The 22,273-nt window shown below is 40.0% G+C and overlaps 2 protein-coding genes across 4 annotated transcripts; both read right to left on the bottom strand.

Moving 5' to 3' along the window:
* Positions 1–1,402: 1,402 nt before the first annotated feature.
* haus5 (HAUS augmin-like complex, subunit 5) lies at positions 1,403–10,377 on the bottom strand. 2 transcript variants are annotated; one of them, XM_080430308.1, is made up of 20 exons: positions 10,269–10,377; positions 9,494–9,592; positions 8,805–8,867; positions 8,684–8,716; positions 8,381–8,405; positions 7,957–8,089; positions 7,269–7,428; positions 7,064–7,160; positions 6,245–6,327; positions 5,650–5,704; positions 5,423–5,550; positions 4,768–4,849; positions 4,370–4,524; positions 3,986–4,148; positions 3,400–3,480; positions 3,142–3,287; positions 2,929–3,025; positions 2,473–2,611; positions 2,138–2,270; positions 1,403–1,862 (listed from the first exon to the last, which is right to left on the bottom strand). In XM_080430308.1, the coding sequence occupies exons 2-20, from the start codon at positions 9,589–9,591 to the stop codon at positions 1,760–1,762; spliced, it is 1,974 nt and encodes a 657-aa protein (XP_080286434.1). In that variant the 5' UTR covers position 9,592; positions 10,269–10,377; the 3' UTR covers positions 1,403–1,759. The 2 variants fall into 2 exon arrangements, with proteins under 2 accessions (XP_080286434.1, XP_080286433.1); XM_080430307.1 differs by lacking the exon at positions 10,269–10,377 and having other exon boundaries at positions 9,494–9,804.
* Positions 10,378–12,610: 2,233 nt separating this feature from the next.
* LOC308086443 (fizzy-related protein homolog) lies at positions 12,611–22,014 on the bottom strand. 2 transcript variants are annotated; one of them, XM_080429965.1, is made up of 14 exons: positions 21,870–22,014; positions 20,696–20,806; positions 20,400–20,531; positions 20,137–20,200; positions 19,654–19,784; positions 18,408–18,490; positions 18,073–18,256; positions 17,821–17,886; positions 17,613–17,715; positions 16,691–16,875; positions 16,023–16,256; positions 14,748–14,852; positions 14,113–14,205; positions 12,611–14,002 (listed from the first exon to the last, which is right to left on the bottom strand). In XM_080429965.1, exons 2-14 carry the CDS (start codon positions 20,762–20,764, stop codon positions 13,961–13,963), a joined length of 1,491 nt encoding a protein of 496 aa, XP_080286091.1. In that variant the 5' UTR covers positions 20,765–20,806; positions 21,870–22,014; the 3' UTR covers positions 12,611–13,960. The 2 variants fall into 2 exon arrangements, with proteins under 2 accessions (XP_080286091.1, XP_080286092.1); XM_080429966.1 differs by lacking the exon at positions 20,400–20,531.
* Positions 22,015–22,273: the final 259 nt, after the last annotated feature.

The following is a 22,273-nucleotide window of genomic DNA, read 5'->3' as shown; positions in this document are numbered from 1 at the left end:
ACTTCAGCACTTTTAATACTATATACATCGGCTATTTGAAAATAGCCAATCTACAAGCTCACAAAAAATCTTGGGGAAAAAAGGGAAAAATTTAGAATATTTCTGAAACATTTTAACAACACAAAACTTCTATAGCATTAAAACAAAATCAGGTGTGGGGGTCCGCAGACAAATACATATTAATTTGGGGTTCCTTGACTTGAAAAAGTTTGAGAAAATAAGTAACTACGCTTTAGAAAGAAATAAGCAACTACACTTTAGAAACAAGCCCCAAAAGATATTTACAAGCAACCTTACAGAAAAACAACCCCAAAGGTCGCTTATAATAAGCAGACCTGGCAACACTGACTCAAGTGCGCAGCCGCATAGAGAGGCGGAGTCGACTTCACAAGACATTCAGATTATTCAACACCCCCACCAATGCTACAAAGAAACAACCTACTGTATATTATGTGTTGTGTAGTGCAATGGCTACAAACGTCTTCGTAACCTAGGCTTTAGTTCAGTCAGTGGTTCTCAAACTTTTTCTTGTCAAGGACCCCCAAAATGATATGCATTTGGCTGCGGACCCCCATCTCAAAAATATTTTGTGCCAGCCAGGGATTTAAAAATAAATAAATAGCAGATCTACGAGCTTGAATATCTACTATTTTTGAATAGCCAAAGTATAAAATATGGTTAAAATGATTGTGACTCTTGACAGACAGACAATTATACACTACTCTGCAGAAAACATCAGGGGGGGTGGACTTTGACTTGGGCCAGTTCCGAATTGCAGCCACCTCTTTTAGAGCAGTTTGAAGGACAGTAAGGATTCACATGTTTTTGTAACTGTACTGTAGTTATAAAACATACATGGATGTCTTTGTGGTGTAGTGTATCTTGTAGACCAGGTCCATTGCACGTTGCTGTACTCTGTCCTCTACCCTGAGCCATCCCACCCTAGAAAAATGAGCAGGGGTTAAATGAGTTGTAGATGTGAGGCCAAGCAGTAGCCTGACCAGTTTATTTAGGGATGTCTGGAGCCTTATTTTTAAGGCCTTTGTGGTGCTATGGTACCATGCGGTGCATGTGTAGTCGAAGTGACATTGGATGAGTGCTCCTGTTAAGAGTCCTCAATGTATTCTTACTGACCAGAGGAGATCCTGTACAAAAATCTTGTTCTTTGGTTGACTTTTTTTGATTACTTTTGATGCCATTTTTTCTCTGGTAAGATTTCCCTCTAAAATGCAACCCAAGTAGGTAATTTCCTCTTCTTTTCATGTGATCACATTGTCACCCACTTTTACTGTGAGCCAACATGAGACATCCAGCATGTACAAGTCAAGATATACCTGCATCTTGTACATGATTTTCTATTCGTTCAGTGCATTTCACGGATGGCAAATGACAATTGATTTAAAACGTTTTATTTCAAAATAAAAAGGTTGGGTAAATTGCATTGCAATTGTCACGTACATTAATTACATTGTACAAGTACAGTATAAAATAGGGTAGATGATACCCCTATGGTTAAAAAATATACAGTAAGTAAGGTAAGTAAAGTAATTTAAACAAAGCATGTAAAAGCATAAATACCCATGTTACTGTAAACTGTTAATAAAGTAACAATCAATACCCCTCCCATGGGATATTTATGTGTTTATAACTACTGCAATCTGGTTATTCTTGTTCTGACCACCTATTGAGTAATACAATTCATAGCTCTGCAACTTCCAGGACACCTTCTTCTGAGTCTCTGTTTACAGTATGTAGTTTATTATGAAGTCTTGGCAGCTTGTTTCCACCTCTGTAACCACTGCTGAAAAGTCAGTCCTCCTTTATTGATCTCAGGCAGGGCATGCTGGGCTGGTTGATTCCACCTGTACATTGGAACACATACACACATGGGGGAAATAACAAAGACTGTTATTAATGGTCAAGATCACAAAAATGACAACTATATTGTAAAAAATAAATAAGTCAGGAGTCTCTCGCTGCATGTTGACTGGAAATTAATTACAAATGCTGAGAATAGGTAATGCAAATTACAATACAAAGTCAATGTTATTTAACCAGTTGTAAGTGGTTCACAGTAAGTTAATTTATCTAATTCATCTACTAAAACTTTGGGTTTTATAAAATATTATTGACTCACCAGTGATAGACTGCAATTTGGACTTGTTTGCCATAAGACAGACCCTGTGCACCATGCTTGGAGAGCTGTCTGACTCTTGGTATCAGAGACTTAAGAAGCTTCTGATCCTCCTCCGCAACTCTGGACAGAAAGGCTTCGAAGCACAACAAAGAAGAGGATGAGAGAGTTCTGTTGTTACATACATAGACCGATTATATTATAACACCAAACATGCTTATTCTTGCATAGTATGCAATGCAACTTATGCACAGCAACCAGCTCTCAATACGAGACCCGTTTCAGACCCCTTTAAGAAAAATGAAGCTGAATGTTTCTGATGATCTTCCTCGTTTTACCTTGCTGGTCAGGTTCATGTAGCAGCTCTCCCTGCTGCTGTACTTTCTGCAAAGTGGTGGTATGGAGCTGCAGCAGGTGACGGAGAAAACACAATTCAAGAAGCTGGGAGCGAGTCTGGGAGTACAATTCCTCTGGAGCCTGTAGGAGGGATAGGGAGTGAGACAAGCAGTAGAAGAGCATATTTTAGATAAATTGAGGCTCACAGCACCAAGACCAAATCCACACAATTACACAGTGGATTTGTACAATTAGATGCTCAACAGAGGCAGCTGAAAAGCAAAATAATAGCATCCTTTGTAAAAAAAAAAAAAATTAAGACTCATCTGTCAGTGTAGCAAACTTGCTTAATTTATGTTGCCTTACCCCAATTGCCAGAAAATGTAAGAAAAATAATGTAATGTAATTTCAATTTTGTTAGGTTAAGATCTTTGTAAAATATGCAGGGGCTTACTTACCCTGTACAGTGGAAAAGCCAGGCTTTGACACAAGCTGTGGAAGCAAGAAGACTGCAAACGATGGATGGACAGCCATGATGCTGGTATTCTTTGCGCTCTGAAATAATAGAGAAACTTTGTTACCCAACTAAATGGAAAAAATACAAAGTTAGTTTCTATTGATTGATCTGTTGAGATAGCTTAACAACCAGATGCATGAAACTCTCCTCTTACCCTTCAAAAGTTCTACGGTCCAGAGCCAAAAGTGAAACTGTTCCAAAATGTCTGGCCTCCTGGGAAACCGAGTTTCGTAGGTGGTTTGTTGCTGTGATGACTTCTCCGAATTGCGGCACCAGCTTTCCCTGGACAAACTGCACTAACTGAATACAGAGACACAGTACAGTAATTGTAAAAAAAAAAATCATTGTGACATGAAGTATTCAACTTCCATTCACTGTAGTACAAAAACAATACAATAGAGGACATCCACACCTCTCTGTGCAGACGGGTCAGCTCAGTCTTGGCTGAGGAATTCCCTTTAATAAGGCCCCTGATCTGCTCCTGCCTGACATCCTACAGAAAAACAAAACAACAAAATGTTACTAATACAGATATAGATGGAATGACAGGAAGGATAAGTTATATGGCTGCAACTAACAATTATCATTTTCATTGTCAAATAATCCAATAAATCTGCTTTGATCGATTAGTTGTCGTTTTGACGTTTACAAAATGTCAGAAAATGTGCATCCTCAAATTGTTTAGTTTTTCAACCTGGGCCTTATTTTCTGAGTTGTTTCTATAATGGAGTTCAGTGTGATTTTTTAAATTATTATATGCATTTTTTCAATGTTTAGTTTCATGTTAATTAATGTTCCTCAGTCAGCATTGTGGGATTGTATTCTATAGCTGCACAGAGTGGTGATTCATGTATGTGACACTAATCATGTTTAAATACGTAATGAAATGTTTACTGTAACATATCAGCATGACTAGGAAAATAATGCCCAGGTTGGAAAAAAATTAAAACAGACATGCTTTAAATAAGTTTGCTGAAAGGCTACCCATCCAACCTTACCACAAGCTGTCTAAAGTCCAGGATGCTCTGCCATTGGTTGTGGAGGTTCCTAAGTGCCTGCTGCTGGCTTTTAGCTTCCTGATTAAGATGGAGACACTGTTCTCTAATATGGTCTCTCGCTGCTGCCTGCATCACACACTTAAGTTCCAGCTCTAACACTGATCTGGAAGGAATGCAGGGAAAATGGGCATCACAGAAAAGACGTGGTAAAAAAAAAAGAAAAACATCAATTGCATGGACCATGTACATACAGTAAGACTAGAAGGACTTGAACAAACAGCTTTGTTGCAGACAAGTTAGGGTCCAACAAAGAGTGAAGTGATCCAAACTTTGAGAATGGACAAAAGGAGATGCAAGACAAAAAAGGTCCCAGAGTTTACTTACAAAGCCAAAGTATCGTTGTGGAGGTCATTCCCCACCAAAGACACCTCCTGCATAGAGTCCTCCTTGCGGGCCTGCAGCTCACTTTGGAGCTGCTGGACCCTGGAGCGGGTCTGGTTCAACTCCACAAGACTCTGCTCCACCACCTCCCACGCAGACTGGAACGGCACAAACACATAATAACATCATCACTTACAATTATGGGGAACACATGAATGCAGTCTTTCGTAGTTTACATGTATAATATTGAACATTTGTATGTCATATTTTACAATTGTGTTTTATTACATGTGAAGCACTTCAGCACTTACAGTATGCACTGGTTGCTTCTAATGCCAATTGCCTTTAACTAAAGCGTGTGTGTGTGTGTGTGTGTGTGTGTGTGTGTGTGTGTGAGATACCTGCATTAGATGCTTCACAGGTGGTAGCTCCTTTTCCTCTTCTCTGCTGATGTCCAGTAGGTGATTGCTCTCATAGCGAAACCTGCAATAAACATAATTGAATAAATACTTGCTTGAAAATTATGACCTTGTTAGGGGTGAGGTGGGGTGAAATGAGGATGACAAAACAAGCAGTAAATAAAATAAAGTAAACAGTGGCAATTTCCATTAACTCTTTCACTGCCACACTTATTTCAGACTGTGTCGTCCCAGTGCCAGGAAAAAGGTGCATTTTTCCTCCGTTTGTTTTTTAACATTGAAGTGAATGTAGCAGCAATTTTTTGGATAGCGTTATCTCCTAGTTCCTTTTTAAAAAAAAAATATTTTCGTTTTTCCGTCATTGGCCATGATAGCCATAGAGCCATCGGACGGGAATTCCCGTTTTTGGCAGTTAAAGAGTTAAGACTGAACAGTATTCCTAAAAGGTAATAATAAAAAAGAAATCTGGAAACTTCTATATCCATTGGTTTGGTAATTATTATTTGGGTCATAGGATAAATTGTGTTTTTTTTAAGAGAAATTCGACACATGCTAAATCACAACTCATATGCCCACATAAGAGTTCCTATTCCTCCTAGAAACAAGATGGCCATAAATACATTGGAGTTAATCATACCGTAATGCTGTCACATCCTGAGTCACATCCATAGAGGTTAGTTTCTCCTCCAGGTCCCTCTGTTGTCTAAAAGCTAAATGCTGCAAGGCTGAAAGGATTTGGTTTGGAGGATAGCCACATAGCAGTTCCTGATGATGAGACAGACAACATCAATACATTGATATGGTGTGAAAATCAAACTGACCATATCAGCTATCACATATAAATGCCATTAAAATGGTACCAACCTCCACAGCACTTAACCAATATTTAAACATGGCAGCTCGTTGTTCACGGGTCACGCTGAGAAAGAGACAGATTAAAAAAGGATTAAAAGCAAAAAAAGGAACGGAACCCTTCATCTTTTTAAAATCTCATCCACATCTTGGTCCTTTTGCTCACTTTTAGACAATTCTATTTTTGTTTAGTGCTATGTCTCAGAGGCAGGCTGTGGATAGCTAGAAAATGTGCCTGCCGATTTACCTGACATCATCTGCGATCCCAGCAGATGATGTCAAGCTAATAGTAACTACTATTCCAACAGAGAAAGGCTGTCCCAGCCAGGAAGAGATAGGCTGTTACAGCCCTTCTCTTCCTGGCGTGTTGAATAGTAGTTAAAATAGTAGCCACAGTTGTTGCATCAATAATAAAAATTAAATCTAGTTTGAAATCCCTGCCGATGATGTCATTGGCCAGTTGAGCCATTTAATTGTACCGTCCTATAGTGAGCATTATTGATGACCAATAAATAAAGATACCATTGAAAAAAGGTGAATTGTTCCTTGAAACAAAGAAAAAGGTACCGATATGATCAGTGACGAGCTACATGCACTGCGTCCTTACTGTGAGGCACCGGTCTTCTGTTCGCTCTCTTGTAAAGACTGGAAGAAGAGGACTCGCTCGTCACACAGGTCCCTCACCTCACGCTGTTGCAGAAACACCACAACAAATAGGATAACTTGTTTGAAAATTCCAATTGATTTAGTTGGGGCGCTTGCCGGGAAAATGCATCTCACACCATAACAGAGCCACCAAATCTCATCACTGTGTGAAACCTGAAATCTACCTGAGCAGTCCAGACGCAGAAGGCCAGATCAGATGTAAAGTCCTTATAAGATCTTAATGTCTTTCATATTATTTTGTTCCCCTTTTTGTTATCAATAGTGCTACTACATCTCTGTACTTGTTAACTACCCATACCTGTATCTTTGATTCTTCCTTACTGTGCTGCTGCTATGATGAATTTCCCTCAAGAGATGAATAAATGTCTATGTATCTAACATGCACGATTCACACACAGTCAAGAGTAGACATTTTGTAAACTAACTGTTCTTGATTAGTCACGTTTACTTAGCGTGGCAAAAAAGTATAAAATACAAGACAATTATTTGGATATACACGTTTTAAAAGATGTGTTTTAAATGCTTTATAAAGTTAATATGATGTGGCCTTTACAGATTGCATTTGTCAGCAGCGCAGAGCGATGTCTCCGGTATGTGAATGCCTACAGTGTAAAAGACGTGACAAACTTTTCATCTTAACTAATCAGCATAATAAAAAACAAGAGGGAAAATAGGGCCCATGTTGCAAAAAAATAAAAAATAAAATAAAAAACCCTGTCTATTAATGTCTTGGTAATAGAGATAAATAGGGAGCATTTACCAGGATCTGAGGCTCTGTTGCCGTGGTGAAGTTGGGTTGGACTCCACCACTGCTGCTGGAAGGTTCATTCCCAAACAAGACGTCAACCTCTGCCTTCCTGCAGTGCAAGACAAAGACATACAGTTCGTCAGTGTATTGCAGTTGTCACAGACTGAAACTGCTACATGATTCGAATGTTGCGTGTGCATGCATGTCTCTCCCTTACCTCGCCAGTTGTTCGACATTCTGGCATTGTCTCCTGATTTTGCATGTGTCTTCGCGCAGAGCCTGATGGCCCACAGAGCAGTGCTGCCTGAAGGCCTGTAGCAACACCTCTCTGCGCTGGCCGTCTTCAACCTGGGCCCATGTACGACTGATGGACTGCTCTGTTCATCAGAGAGAAGTAGAAAACACAGATATGGGTATGACAAAACACATTTATGTAAAATGTAGAAGAACGTGTCCTTTAATGCTTTAACACAGGGGTCTTCAACGTTTTCAGGCCAAGGACCCCCTAGCTGAGAGAGAGACGAAGCAGGGACCCCCTCTATATTGTATAAAATGTGTGTTGCAGATTAAACTATTTTATATATAAACTTTTTTTTACTTGGTCTGCTCTTTTTTTCCCCCTCTACACCTATACCTCTTTGCCAAAAATAGCCGATCTACAAGCTCTCACAATCTACAAATCTCACAACGCCTGGCAGCGTGAGGCGTTGTGAGCTTGTAGATCTGCTATTTTTGGCTAAAGTTCTCCTCAGAAATGGGATGCTAGTTGTTAATGTAAAAAATATCATATCACACTAAGATTTGGCGGCCCCCCTGTAGTAACTCTGAGGACCCCCTGTTGAAGACTCCTGCTTTAACAGGCTGTGGAAAAACAGTGGAGAAGATGTGTGTAGGGATAACCTAACCATCTGAGGCCAGTTGGTCCTCTGCCCCACTGATCTGAGTGTCCAGGTGATTGATCTCAGCTCTAAGGTGTTCTATCTGCTCCTGGAGCTCTCTCCGCTTCACGGCCTCACTTTGGCCTTCAGCCTGCTTCAACTGAGGATGAACAAAATGCAGGGGAGATAGAATGCACAATATCATCCGAGTGGCTCAGGTAAGGTTATCATGTCATGATGACTAGATATTATTCTACACAGTTGACTTATTATTACCGTGATCATTTAGAATGTATTCATCAGTACAAACAAATACATGTCCAACATGACCTTCTGTCAGCAGGCTTATCACATGACCCATGTCTGCTCTAAACTGGTAATTCTGAGGAATCTATTGATTATTTCTTTGTGGGTCTAATGTCTAATTGTGTAGTTTAAAAAAAAGCTGTACCTCCTTGGCTTGCACCCCTTTGTACCTGAGATCACAATGTGAAGGAAATAGCTAGATAGAAACATTTTGCAGTTAAAAAAAATAGCACATATAGACTAGGTGCATAGATGGAAGTGAATCTGCACACTGCACAAAAAAATACATAATTTTTCACGTGACATTTTTGTTTATTTTTTACAGTGCCAAACAAACTATAAGGTGCAAGTGAAAACATGTTTACAAAACATTGAAACAGGAGATATTTCAGCACATCAAGCTCGACCTTTCAAACAAGAACTTTGTGAAACCATAAAAAAAGGATACCACTGAAGGTTACCCTGTATGATCCTGACTTTCCTGCAAAGAAACACAGGCTGGGGGTTATCAGAAGGCAAGACCACTTAACCTAATATCAGTTTGAGGTGCTATGTAGAAGAAGACTCACCGCTGTTGAAAAACATGCTGGATAACATATTTCCATATCGATGATCCTTTGCCTACGCACAACCTAAAACAAATAAAGAACAGTATATATACATATTACGGTGGAAAAAATTGGATTGGTTCTGATGACTGAATGACTTGATATGGACAGACAGGAATAAACCAGTGGTGGAAAGTAACTAAGTACATTTACTCAAGTACTGTACTTAAGTACAACTTTGAGGTATTTTTACTTTACTGGAGTATTCCCAATTTTCAATACTTGTACTTCAACTCCACTACATCTGAGGCAAATATTGTACTTTTTACTGCACTATAATTATTTGAAAACTTTAGTTACTAGCTAATTTGTAGATTTGAATTATTATTACAAAACATACATTAACTTCAGCCCTATATTTGAACTTTGGCTACTTGAAAATAGCAGATCTACAAGCTCACACAGCGCATTGCATTACGTTGTGAGCTTGTAAAACCTGCTATTTTCAAAATATTGTAATACATTTTATACACAATTATGACAATTATGATACCTTGTAAAATGGGACGAGTTCTTTTACTTTTGGCACTTTAAGCACATTTTGATGCCAATACTTTTTTGAACTTGTACTCAAGTACATTTTGATTACCGGACTTTTACTTGTAAAAGAGTATTTCTCCATTTTTTTCATAACTGGAATAAACACCTACGTTTTCAGATAGCTGTCATCTGGGAGAGACTGGGGAGTCAGGTTGAACTCCTCTGTCGCCCACCTCTTCAACTCACGCACAATGTTTCCGTCCCCCATTCTGGACAACAACAAAACACACACTAATGTTTCAATAAACAATCGATGAGCTTTACATAATTTACTCGTGAAAAGACCTCGCATGAACAACAATGTGTTCTCGGACAGGAGCTATCTAACGTTAGCTAACTATCAGTGTTGCCATATTTCGAGAGAGAAATAAGCAACCGGGTCTAGGAAAACAAGCCCAAAAGAAGCAACTTTAGGCCACGTGAGCACTTTTAAACCTATTATGCAGATCAACAAGCTCGCGATGCGACGCGTTGTGAGCTTGTTGATCTGCTATTTTCAAAAAACTCTTGCAATAAAATGTGGAATATTAGTAATATTTTTGAGACACAAATGCTCCATGGCACAAAACATTTATGAAAATAAACCATGGTTTAAATAATAAAATTGCTTAAATAAGCAAGTACACTTTAGAAACAAATCCCAAAAAAACTGCAACCCGCAACTAATATTTACAAGCAACTTAACAGAAAAAGAAGCCCAAAGTCGCTTATAATAAGCCGACATGGCAACACAACACTATTAGCTATCTGGCTACTTGTGTACTACTACATACAGTATGACTGCAGTTTAATTACTGACTAATACAATACGGACTTGCTTCATTTGTTGCTCGTACGAATGTTGTGGCTCTTTTTATTCTCTCAAGTAAAGGGAGTTCACGTTACCTTGGTGTAGCTATGGACTATGGAGGTTTATGTAAATAACTGTGTGTTGTAGCTCAAAGTGTAGCTTGTCAAATTTTCAACTTCCCCGCTCCTCTCAATGTCCGGTCAGGTGTTTCCGCTGTTTTAAGTGGGCTGAGGGCTCCTCCATAACATTGCATTACTGCCACCTGCTGGAGCTATTGAACTCCTACAATGGCCACTCTGCTAGATTTCTATCTTCTGGAGCTATTGACCTTCTACAATGTCCAGTCTGCTAGATTTCTACCTTCTGGAGCTATTGAACTCCTACAATGTCCAATCTGCTAGATTTCTACCTTCTGGAACTATTGAACTCCTAAAATGTCCAGTCTGCTCGACTTCTAGTCTTGTTCTCTTCAGAAAAGGTGATCAAATACGTACCGACTGACTGGCTACCCGTGTCCATTTCCACCATACTCCAGTATAACCTTTAAACCTGCTCCAGAATTACTGCCTATGGACTCTGGACTCTGGACTGAACTATTGATGGTCATGAACTGTAACCGACAAATTATTTGATGATGACCCTCTCCCACCGACTGTTGTGGTTGCTGCTGGGGCTGGCTGGCGAGGGCAGGGTGGTACTGAAGGGATTGTCAGGGGGAATGGGACATACCTGGGCCCAGTGTATCCAGGGTATAAATACCCCTTTCTTCCTTCATTCCATCTCCTCTTCTCCCTGGGTTGTTTTTGTTTCAAAGGCCTTCCTTTTGGTTTAAACCTTAGTAATGTAAGTTGCACTTAAACTCACACCCACACACTGATCTCATCTACATTGACTGATATTTTGGTTTTGTTTTATTATAAATTGATTTATATTCTTTTACTCCTTCAATTGTGCCTGTGTCTCCCTTTCTCGTGAGCCAGTTTGTGACACTACATAGGGGCAATGTCTATCATTTCTAGCAATAACATATATCGTCAGTGTCCAGCCGGGACCAGCTCCTTTTTCATTTTTTTTTCTTTTTTCATAAATCAACGCTATTGAACCCCCTCTACATCTGTGTAATTTTTTTTTTAATAATAACATATGAAAAGTATTAAAAAGCGCCTCTGACGAAAACTCCTAACTCCATTGGACCCTCAAACTGTCCGTCAAAAACAAACAACTCCCCCCTCCTCTCAGGCTCTCGAGAAGCTCTGCTCTGTATGAGGCAGACAGGAAGAAGATTTTTCAATGCTTTTGGGAGAAAATAAACTGGGAAGAGAAGAGAATGTATGTGCAAGGTTTGATAGATGTCACCCCAGTAAAGAGGAGAAGGGTGTCTTCACAAAGGTCATCTGCTCGTGTTTTCTTTTTAAATGTTAATGGACAGAGAATGAGTGTGTGCAGGAGTTTGTTTCAAACATCTCCAAGAGCTCAAGGAGATCATGCCAAAAGACTTTCACAGCTTTTGTGACAATCTAAAGCACTAAGAAACACCCACCACACACACGCAACACACAACACACAACAGTGTGATAATAAAATGTTGATAGGTACAGTATAATGATAGGTAAATTCAACTGTGGTTGTTATTGTTAGTGCAGCAGGCTACAGATTTGATAGGCTAAAGATTATATTTTTCATGAATGTATTTTGTATTTATATGCCATTTTTTTATTGTTGGTGTGCCATGATCGCCTTTGTTAAATACATGATTGAGTATTGAGGCAGAATTGTTTGTTGCACTCAACTGTAGAAGAACAGTGGTAACAGTTAGATCCATGGTTGTTTACAATGCATGTTAAAATAAAAGTTGTTTAAGTACAGAATTCAGCTTGATCTATAGTATATGAGGATGGCGCTCACCATAAATAGCTGATCTCCAAGCTCACAATGCGTTGTGATGTGTTGTGAGCTTTGAGATCCATTGCCAGCTGTTCTTATCAATGATGGACAAAACCTCCTAACTCCACTTGCACTGGATTTGGGTAAAGTGGTGATAATATAATGACACATGCAAGTATCTGATAATATATAAAGTCACAATACCAAGTTTGATGAGGCAGTATTGCTTTGTTTTAAAAATATAAGGTTTTCTTCATTTTCTGAAAAATTGATATTTTGTTTTTCATTTCCTGAACAATTACCATTTTGGATTTAGCTGGTTCCGGCCGGACAGCAGAGATATATATATTAAACCAAACTGGCGAAACTCTAATCAGTAATAGTTCTGGATGGCAATAGAATGCCTTTACTTTTAAATTCAATGCACTTTGATGATCATGAAACCAACCACTAGAGGGTGACATTGATGACTTTCCTCCTCCCCAGAGTAACATTGCCAAACAGGACACATAAATCACCTGAACAAACTGCTGGTTCTTCAGTTACATCACTTTTTATTTATTTGTTCACTACACAGAATCAACCATGTAGGCTGTGAAGATGTCTAGATGCACAGCATTAGACTCTTGCAATGTTTCAGCCACCCTACACTCAGTGTAGTCTCCTGAAGGTTACAGTGCTAGTACATCCCAATAAGTAATTCTAGTTAGGAAAACATGGCATGTATGGCATTTTCTTTGATTTAGTGTTTTGCTGCCAGAAAACTTATGATTATTATCACATTGATCTTGCCTTAGTTTGATCATGTTATAAATGTTGCAAATAACTTAGACCTGAGAATAACACAAACTACAGTAACACTTAGCCTGGTAAACCCTCCCTCCGGAAATCTCATTTCTATTTGATTCCTGGAGTGAGTCTGGCATGAACCGCCTCTCTGCAATATTGGCTGTGTATGCCAAACGGCCGCGCCTATCAGCGTCGTCGCTCATTGTTCTGTGATTGACAGCTTACGTTGGCCAATCAGGTGGCGAGTTCGAGTGAGCCCAAAACACGAACGGCAGCCATCTTTTTCTTGTGCGGCCAATTCTCCGCTATTTTTTTACTTCAAAAAGCTCTCTAACTTCTATTTTGAGGCACGGAATTTACTTATAAGATATCGTTTGGATAAAATTTAGTTGTTTAACTTCATATATGTGGTCAATTAATCATGACAAAGCCTATTTAAAAAAAAAAAATTAGAGAACCGGTAGGGGCGGGCAGTGACACCATTGTACCCGAAAAAGGCAACCCATTTTGGGTATGGCTGTCTCAAAAGTCCCGTCGCGTCACATTAAGACTGGTGAACTGCTGATTGGCTGAAGGGGAAAAATTATCATTGGCTGAAGGGGTTGTCAGTCAACGGTATTACTCCCGCCCAACTCCAGCACAGCCAATATTGCAGACAGGCGGATCAGGCCAGACTCACTCCTGAAATGAAATGGAATTGAGATTTCCGGAGTGAGGGTTTACCAGGCTAAGTAACACTGGCTCCACATTTCAAACTCCACACAGTAATGTAAATGGCATACAGTATAATATATTGTAAGTAAGGCTTATGGATTTCTTATAGTACTGAATACAACATCAAAACACATGAAAATCAACCCATACATACATTTAAAAATAAATGTAGAAAATAATACATTCATTTTGAAGGTACACGCATATCAAAGAATTCCTCAACCATTTCAGCTGTAAGCAAGTAAAAGTAAACATTACCGTCATTGCTCATTATTCTCTGTAAAACGTATCAAGAGATTGCATGGATTGCCCGTCTTTAGCACCATCACGATGACTGAATGTCCAAGCTAACGTTGGGATTTACTGTGTCCGTCAACAACAGAGCATTTTATTTACTCAATTACCTTATCCTGGTAAAGAGATTTAAAACAGACACAGACTCCTGGGGAAAAAGAAGGAAAAAAAACAACATTGGGAAAAACCTGATTAATTGATACATTTTCCATTACAAGTTTTCTCCAACTACCCATCATTATCAACTAGCATCCTTACCTTGGTCGATCGTGTTTTGCTGAACACATTCCAGAAACGTAACGTCTCATCTCCCGCCCCTGTGACGATCGCCTCGCCATCAGGGGACATAGCCTGAAGAAAGAATATATGCTGTTTAATTTATGATGCTGCAAACTGCTGGAGTAGTGTGAAAATCAAGGAGTGCACAATATGACATGCACCAAAGCTTGCACTCTGCCCAGTGTGAACAGGTAGCATTTCCTTTAACCCATTAAGACATGAGGCTGATTCTAGTAATGTCCTCTAAATCCTTCTAAAACAGTTTTTTGAACAGCTTGCTATATCAGTGGTGCTCAAACATTTTCATGTCATGGACCCCCAAAAGGATGTATTTGGCCCGCCAACCCCCATCTCTATACATTTAGTTTGAGGGACCCCCAGAAGCAAAGATTTGAGTTAAAAATGTTCGCTTTAAAAGAATATATTCAATGATTTGCACAAATGTTCACGATTTTCGTACCGTGCTATGAGCTTGTAGATCTGCTATTTTTGAATAGCCAACCAATGTGCTATATATATAGCTAAAATCTAAGATGCTTTCCTGGTCTTAATGGGTTACGCAAGAGACAAATAAACAGACTCACACCCAGACACATAAATATGAAAACACTGACCAAGTAGAGAACTCTGTAGGAGTGTCCCGTGAGCTTGGCCACCTGAGTGAGGGCTGGATATTTCCACACTAGGATCTGGTTCTGAGAGTAGCCATGGGTGCTCACCTTGAAAAAGAAAATGTGTTAGAGACAGTGTCAGGGACCGCATGATAATGATAATCATTTTGTCTCCAATACGAAGAATCATGCTCACTGTGTGCAAACTAGAGGGTAGCACGGGTTAAAAAAATGGGATCCGAACCGAAACTGACCCGTGGATAATTGGGCTGGCACGGACGGACCCGAGAAAACATTCTAAATGACTGGACCCGGTCCGAAACGGACCCGTGGATAAGTGGACCCGGCCCGAAACGGGATCGAAGCAACTGTAACCGGTCTGAAACGAACCAAGGATATTAATAATAATTAGACCCGGTGCGACCTGGTCTCTAGACCCGTACTGGACCCGGAGCTCATTTAATGCAAAAATCACTGTGGGATTCAGATTATCCATGTGTGTAAGTCACCTCCTGCTTCCCCCGCCCCAACAAAGTAATCACAGACGAGCTGCGTCCTGTGCGTTCTGCTCTGTGTTGCAGACAGACGGAAAACATTTTTGCTGACTTTATACTGCCCGTCTCCGCAGATTATGTCCATAAACATGCTCCACACAGATGACGTTCCAACTTGCATCTTCCCCGTGGCTTTTGTTTGCGTTTCACCTCGCTAAAAAACCTCCATGGTGTTCAACTTCAGCAGCAGTGTAGACTGCGTTTCAATCAGCTGTTAATGTTAAACGGGGCTCATTTAATAAGCGAGAACAGACAATATGGATTCAGGAGCGTAATTACCATGCATATGTCTCATTTTAAAACCGAAGGTTAAAGAGATGAATATAATAAGAATAATAAAAATAAAAACCCGTGCCCGAAGGACAAGTCAATATTTTGGCCCGACCCGGTTCGGTTCTCGGTTCGGATCTTCGGTTCCGTGCTACCCTCTAGTGCAAACTACAACAGCTGTGATGTAGTATGTGGATCTCAAGCGTTTTCATGTCAAGGACCCCTAAATGTATATGTGTTTTTTTATAATTTAAAAAGATTTTGTGCCAGCAAACCCCAAAAGAGAAGATTTGTCAATATCTGTCAATATTTGTCAACATTATTCAAAAATCTACATGCTCACAGCGACGCTCTGTAAGTTTGTAGATGGGCTATTTTCGAATAGGGACATGAGTGCTTATGCTCATTTGGTTAGAAAACCCCCTCAAGATGTGATGCTTGTGAAGCCACTCACCAGCTCATTAGCATGCTTGGACCAGGCCAAGTTGCAGACCTGTGAGCCTGTGTCCATACACTGCAGTGGCTGTGAGGTTAGGGTGTTCCAGAAGCGAATGCAGCGGTCGGCGGTGCCGCCCCCAGACGCCAGCAGCCCATGCTGGTGTGGTGACCAGGCAATGGCCTTCACAGCAGCCAGGTGGTCCATATACGTTTGCACTGGACTCAGTGCAGAGTGGTTCCAAACCAGTAACTGAGATGGTTAAGGGCACAGACAGGTGTTATTATATTGATATTATTATATCGATATTGTGATGAGACTAGATATGTTGTCATGTTGTTACTGTGGTGTTTTTATGTGTGGGAACCACAGATGTTTACATGAGATTATGTTCAGTTGATTGAATTCACGTTCATGTATTGAAGAATGTTCATTAATGTATATGCATTGTCCCGTCTAAAAAATAAACAAATAAAGTAAAGTAAAAAAAGCATATTGTTTGGGATTTTAGATATTATATCATGATATGGCATAAGTGTTGTCTTTTCCTGGTTTTAATCACTTATATAAATTAGACTTATTAATTATAAAATAATATATATATAATAATTATATAATAATATTGCCGAGTTCACCACTGAACACAATTGAATAACAGGGAAATCCCTTTCCACCAATGACTCCACCTTGTTGTCGTTCCCTCCGGAGGCAAGCAGCTGGTGATCAGTGCTCCACTTCAGGCCGCACACTTCCTGTCGGTGTCCCTGCAACCGCCTTTCCGACTGTAGCGGAGGGGTCCGCACGTCTCTCTGAAGAATCATACGATCACGGCTGCCTGAGGACAACTGGTCTGCATTCCACGCCAGCGCTCCTGCAGACGGATGCACAAGTTTGCTTTATTTAATAACATAGCGATACAACATAGAATAAAACACAGGCATAAATCGCAATTGCAAACAAAAAATCTAATCTATCTCCCCCCACACACACACTTTCCCACGGCGACCATCTTGGTGGTATAGAGCACCTTTAGGCAGAGAGCCTGCAGCATAAGCGTGAACAAATGACAGACTCCCCTTTTCTACCTGACAGCCAGCCGCTCACTCCTGATTCCTTCCGACTCTTCCTAACTCCTCCTGACTCCTGCTGACTCCTACCCGACACCTGCCGACTCCTGCTGACAAGGCTGGGTCAACACCTGGCTGAGCGTTATACTTATGCAGATTTGTGGGTGATAGTGTCTATAATGTGAATTGCTGGATATGAAATGTTCATCTGTAATTTAACAGCAAAGCGGCACACACACACTACTCAACCCTGTGCTGAGTTCACACTGAGAGAGGGGGTTGGGCAGAGAGAGAGATAGAGAGTGTGTGTGTGTGTGTGTGTGTGTGTGTGTGTGTGTGTGTGTGTGTGTGTGTGTGTGTGTGTGTGTGTGTGTGTGTGTGTGTGTGTGTGTGTGTGTGTGTGTGTGTGTGTGTGTGTGTGTGTGTGTGTGTGTGTGTGTGTGGTAATGAGAGAGAGGAAAAAGAGAAGTGAGCATTTCTGTAAAAAATAGAATTAAAATGTTGGCCATGTCAAATGTTTTAGTATTGCAAGCTTTCTCACCGACTCTGGCTGTGTGGCCTTCCAGGGCAAAGAGTTTCTTCCCAGCACCAGCATCCCAAATCTGTACATATCCTTTATGAGTTCCCACTGCCACCAGGTTACCCTAGAGACATACATAGATAGCACAACCCAAATCAAATCATGCAATTTGTACTAGGGCTTTAATACAGTTGTAGACGTGAAGACAGGACACAGGATCAGTACCCACCCTTTCTGACCAGCCAACTGATGTGACCGAGTCTCCCTCCACTGATAAGTCACACAACCTTGTTACCTAAGGAAAAGGCCAGAAAAGTAAGAGGTTCTCTAAGGCCTTATTGGCCTCTCAAAAATAAAGAACGCCTCAAATAAATGTACATATATCCCATAGTTTGACAGCACGTTGTCATATTATACTAAAACACATCCTGATACAGACGCAAACACATTACGCACACACATGCATGTACACAAGCCATACCTGGCTGGTGCAGGCACTCCAGAGGTAGACACAAGTGCCCAGGCCAACACTGAGCACATTAAGAGAGGACCAGTCGACCAAATTGAGGTAGAAGTCATCCTGCAGTTCAGGAGCATCCAGAACCTTAAAGGGAATCTTTGAGATCTTACGGGTTGGTTTCCTTGGCGAACGCAGCAATTTTTGACTAAATGAGAGAGGGCAGATGTCATGAAACCTTTCCTCCTTCCACATGTCAAAGTGAAGAATTATCACACTTGTTTACTCAGTCAACTACATCAAGTGGTTTTAAAATTATTCTAAATTAAATGTGAGCAATACATGGTCTTATTTTGTACCTTTTACTACTGACAGGTGATAAAGAGTAGGGTGAGATGCTGTTTCCATCGTCTGGTGAGGACCTCTTGGCACTGAGGGAGTACTGCAAATAATACAAAAGTATAGACCAGTAACATTAATGTTCAGCAGCCCAATCAATAGGACTGGAAGTTTGACTCAGTCGTGGAATCAGTACTGCTGCCGCTAACAAGGTTGTCTAATGTCTATACCTATATACAGAACCTTAACCTTGAAGGCGGGCCTAATGAAAAGAACCACAAGAACACTGGCTTTTAAAACATATCCTTTTCTTCTTTTTTAAGCTATTCTTTTCGTATTTTTATGCTTTGTTTTTCCTACATAGAATAGTGTTGTGGAGAGACAGAAAACCAAGGGCAGAGAGGAGCAACAAGTGAAGTATCCTTCCCAATATTTAAGAAACATTTAAAACAATATCTAATTTCTTCTTTACTGTAATCCATAGATTTAGCCATCTTTACAAAATTGAAAATTTGGGGGTATTTTTCTTTTGAGCAGTTTTTGTGTTTTTATTTCTTTATTTGCACCAATGCTCCCCTTGCAAACTTGTATTATTTTGTATTGTTCTTAATGAACTTTTAATCCTGTCGTTTAATGACTTCTCCCATGAAGGAAAGGATTCCAAATAAGCCAGCCGGCTTCTTCCTTTCCTTGCACAGCAACTAAACTAAACTAAAGTGTGACAAGACCAGGAGTCAGATTCGAATTTGGGTCTTTGCGGCTCACAAGGTCTGAGCACAAACTGGATGAGCCACCCCTGTTAAATAGCATGTTCTTTTCCCATTGTATCATCCCCCTGTGCACCCCATCTAATTTTAGTAGTATAATGTAATGTATATAATGCATTTCTGTCAATAAAAACATCAATCAAATGATGTAATATGGAACACATCAGATGAATATTGCCAACACACCCACATCAGTAGTGTTAGCTTAGATTCACTATAATTGGGAATTTTAGTGCTGATGGAGTATTTTGTTAGTGCCTCCGAGCTTGTTGTTCGAGTGCACCAATTTAGTGCCCTCAAACTAGAGGCTACTCTCTGAGCGAAGCTAAAATAACATTAAAATGATAGGGGCAGAAGTAGCTAAACTATTCAAGCCCAAAGTATCGCCTATTTAAGAGCAGAGATCAGTTAATTAAAATGACAATTTTGTGCCCCTATAGAGTATTCTCTGACAATGTACAGTATCTACGTCTGGTATGACATCTGCTATGGTTTTTACATGAAAAAGACTCCTCCTTTCAGGGGTGGAGGGTTGCAGCCGTCTGTCCTCTGTCTGTGGGTCCTGGACCTTCTCTATGCCTGCCCCCAGCAGCTCATTCTTCAGCAAAGCTGAGTAGGCCAGCCCATCCGCTGCACACAAAGTCATTTGATATATTAATACAATGAAATTACATAGAATACAATGCCAAAAGTTGGTCACCAGGATCTGTTCAGTGGACAGGAGACACGGTGTTAGTTTCAATCTACTTGTTAACTGCCAGAGGTATTTTCATATTTTTTTAGCCAGTGCCAGACTTTTTCATTGGAAAAAAAAAAGTACTCAGGAGCCGAAATACAGCATTTTAAAGTTTTAAGTTAACAAGGAAGTGGATAGGAGTCTAGATCTTCAACTAATCATATCTCCTTGGTCTTTGGGTGAAATTGGAATTTTGGAATTGGCAGTGAATCAGTTAATGTTATTCATTTTGAAACCGTTATTCACCTTTGCTATTATCAGAAGATGCATCCTTTGTTTTTCTATTTTGACTTGGTGACTTCTCATTTTCCTATTTGAAAATCACAAAGACAACGTTAAAGTCTGGCGATAGGAGACTTGTTCCAAACAAAACAATAATACTGCAACAAATGTCAGCACCAAGGTGATACAGGTTAGGAGGACAGCTTGATCTTCCATTCAACATCTCATTTACATAATGCTGCTCTCTCAGACACACATCTACCCATTCATTTGTAACATGTTCATACATTGATTCTGTGGAAGTTGATATTCCAGTTGGCCCCTGCTCTTGCTGGGATGAACCTGTCTCCGTGTTTACTTGGGGATGACAGGGGGGAGCTAGTTGGTGTGAGACCACCACGCACCACATCGGTCATTTTCTGCATCATAGAAAGGCACAGGCTGTTAAACTATTCTCTCTTTGTTATTATTAGTCAATCGATGAGCTCAATATTAGTGACTATAATACTTCAGTGAAAAAGCATTCCTTTAGACAACAGCAACATGAGAATGCATTTGAGTGAAACAGTAAACTAGGACTCACAATCGAACTTGAGTTGTCATTATGGATGTTGATCTGTCGAAGGAGGCGCCGTTCATACTCTGGATCCATGCTGTGTCTGGATCACACAGCCACAGGCTGGGATGGTGTTAGCTAGACGCAAGCAACTTTTATGTTATAATGCTATCTGGCATGTAAAATGCAATACCAACCCTTGACAGCCCATTCACTGAAACCGATCTGATCGAATTAAAGACAACGTTAAAATCACCAATATTGCAGCTGTACGGAAAGCTTGGGTTATCCTCTTTGTATCTGTCAAGTTTTTGTTTCATAAAAATCTACGTAGACATGTTATGAGCTACTTTCTGTCAATAAATTCTGTGCAGGTGATTATTTAGTGTTCGAGTTTGGAAGCACTTGTTTTCGATAACGCAACGTCCTGCTGCCTCCTGCATTATGTTATGTACAATTTAGAAACAGGTGGTACCAGGACCTTCCCAACTTAAACACTTGGAAAAATTATCATTTGCACGAAATATATTGACAGACAGTAGGTCATAAGTTATGACTTACTTTCATAACATGTCTACGGTGGATTTTTATGAAAATAATACTTGACAGACACAAAGACAATAACCCAAGCTTTCCGTACAGCTGCAATCTTGGTGAGTTAAAGTTGTTTAATACAATCAGATAGGACTTTTCTGTTTCAATGAATGGGCTGTCAGTGTCAAGGGCAACTTTGCATTGCAACGGCCACAGACGGTATTAAAACACTTCTTTATTGAAAAATACGGACTAATACATCGCACAAAGACTCCGGACCGCTAGTTAACATTTGGGGCAAGCGGGTAAGTACCTTATATATATTTCTCTGTATTTTTTTGTACATGTACGGAGGAAAACGGGCTTTACTGGGGGGTAAAGTTGTCCAGTAAATGTAATGGAGTAAAAGTACAATATTTGCCTCTGAGATGCAATGGATCGAAGTAAAAGTATTGAAAATTGGAAATACTCCAATAAAGTAAAAAAAATACCTCAAAATTGTACTTGAGTACATGTACTTAGTTACTTTCCACCACTGGTCATGGTAAAGAATGCCAGTACAGTAGATAATGTTGCTGATAGCCTGGCCCTGTGTCAACCTTACTAACATTAGCCAACTTGCTAATATGTTTGGTAGCGACACAATCTGCGTACTGTTACTACATACCTCCAACAAGCAGGACGGCACCCAGTATAACCACCGAGCAACACCAGACAATAAACTGTCACAAGACTAGCTAGAAAGTAGATATGACAAAAAAAAACTGCGTGTTTAATCACTATCTGGAGATAACGTAGTAGCTTAACTGAGGGGCTGGTTGCCAGTGTTGCCAGGTATTACGAGAGAAACAAGCAACCAGGTCTATGAAAAGAAGCGATCATAGGCTACATCTACAACATGAGCCCTTGCTAATTGAAAATAGCCAATCTACAAGCTCTTGTGAGCTTGTAATCTTTAAAAAAAATCTTGAAAATGTGGAATATTCTTTAAACGTTTTAACAATCTTGAATGGGGGGGTCCCTGGCACAAATACATATTAATTTGGGGGTCCATGGCATGAAAATGTTTGA

The sequence above is a fragment of the Gymnoscopelus braueri genome (assembly GCF_963280865.1).
Source record: "Gymnoscopelus braueri genome assembly, chromosome: 6".
NCBI lineage: Eukaryota > Metazoa > Chordata > Actinopteri > Myctophiformes > Myctophidae > Gymnoscopelus > Gymnoscopelus braueri.
This window is presented reverse-complemented; position numbering and strand designations above follow the sequence as displayed.

What these genes read in the sequence shown, in the direction of transcription:
- haus5 (XM_080430307.1), bottom strand. Translation starts at nt 9,675, where the DNA reads ATGCGAGGTCTTTTCACGAGTAAATTATGTAAAGCTCATCGATTGTTT. An exon ending in CTGTGAAGCATCTAATGCAG is followed by an intron (nt 4,525 to 4,767) that starts GTATCTCACACA and finishes GTGCCGTTCCAG; the next exon opens with TCTGCGTGGGAGGTGGTGGA. An exon ending in CACAACGATACTTTGGCTTT is followed by an intron (nt 4,149 to 4,369) that starts GTAAGTAAACTC and finishes CATTCCTTCCAG; the next exon opens with ATCAGTGTTAGAGCTGGAAC.
- LOC308086443 (XM_080429965.1), bottom strand. Translation starts at nt 20,764, where the DNA reads ATGGATCCAGAGTATGAACGGCGCCTCCTTCGACAGATCAACATCCAT. An exon ending in ATCTTCTGATAATAGCAAAG is followed by an intron (nt 19,785 to 20,136) that starts GTGAATAACGGT and finishes CTTTGTGTGCAG; the next exon opens with CGGATGGGCTGGCCTACTCA. An exon ending in GCAAAACACGATCGACCAAG is followed by an intron (nt 14,003 to 14,112) that starts GTAAGGATGCTA and finishes CTTTTTCCCCAG; the next exon opens with GAGTCTGTGTCTGTTTTAAA.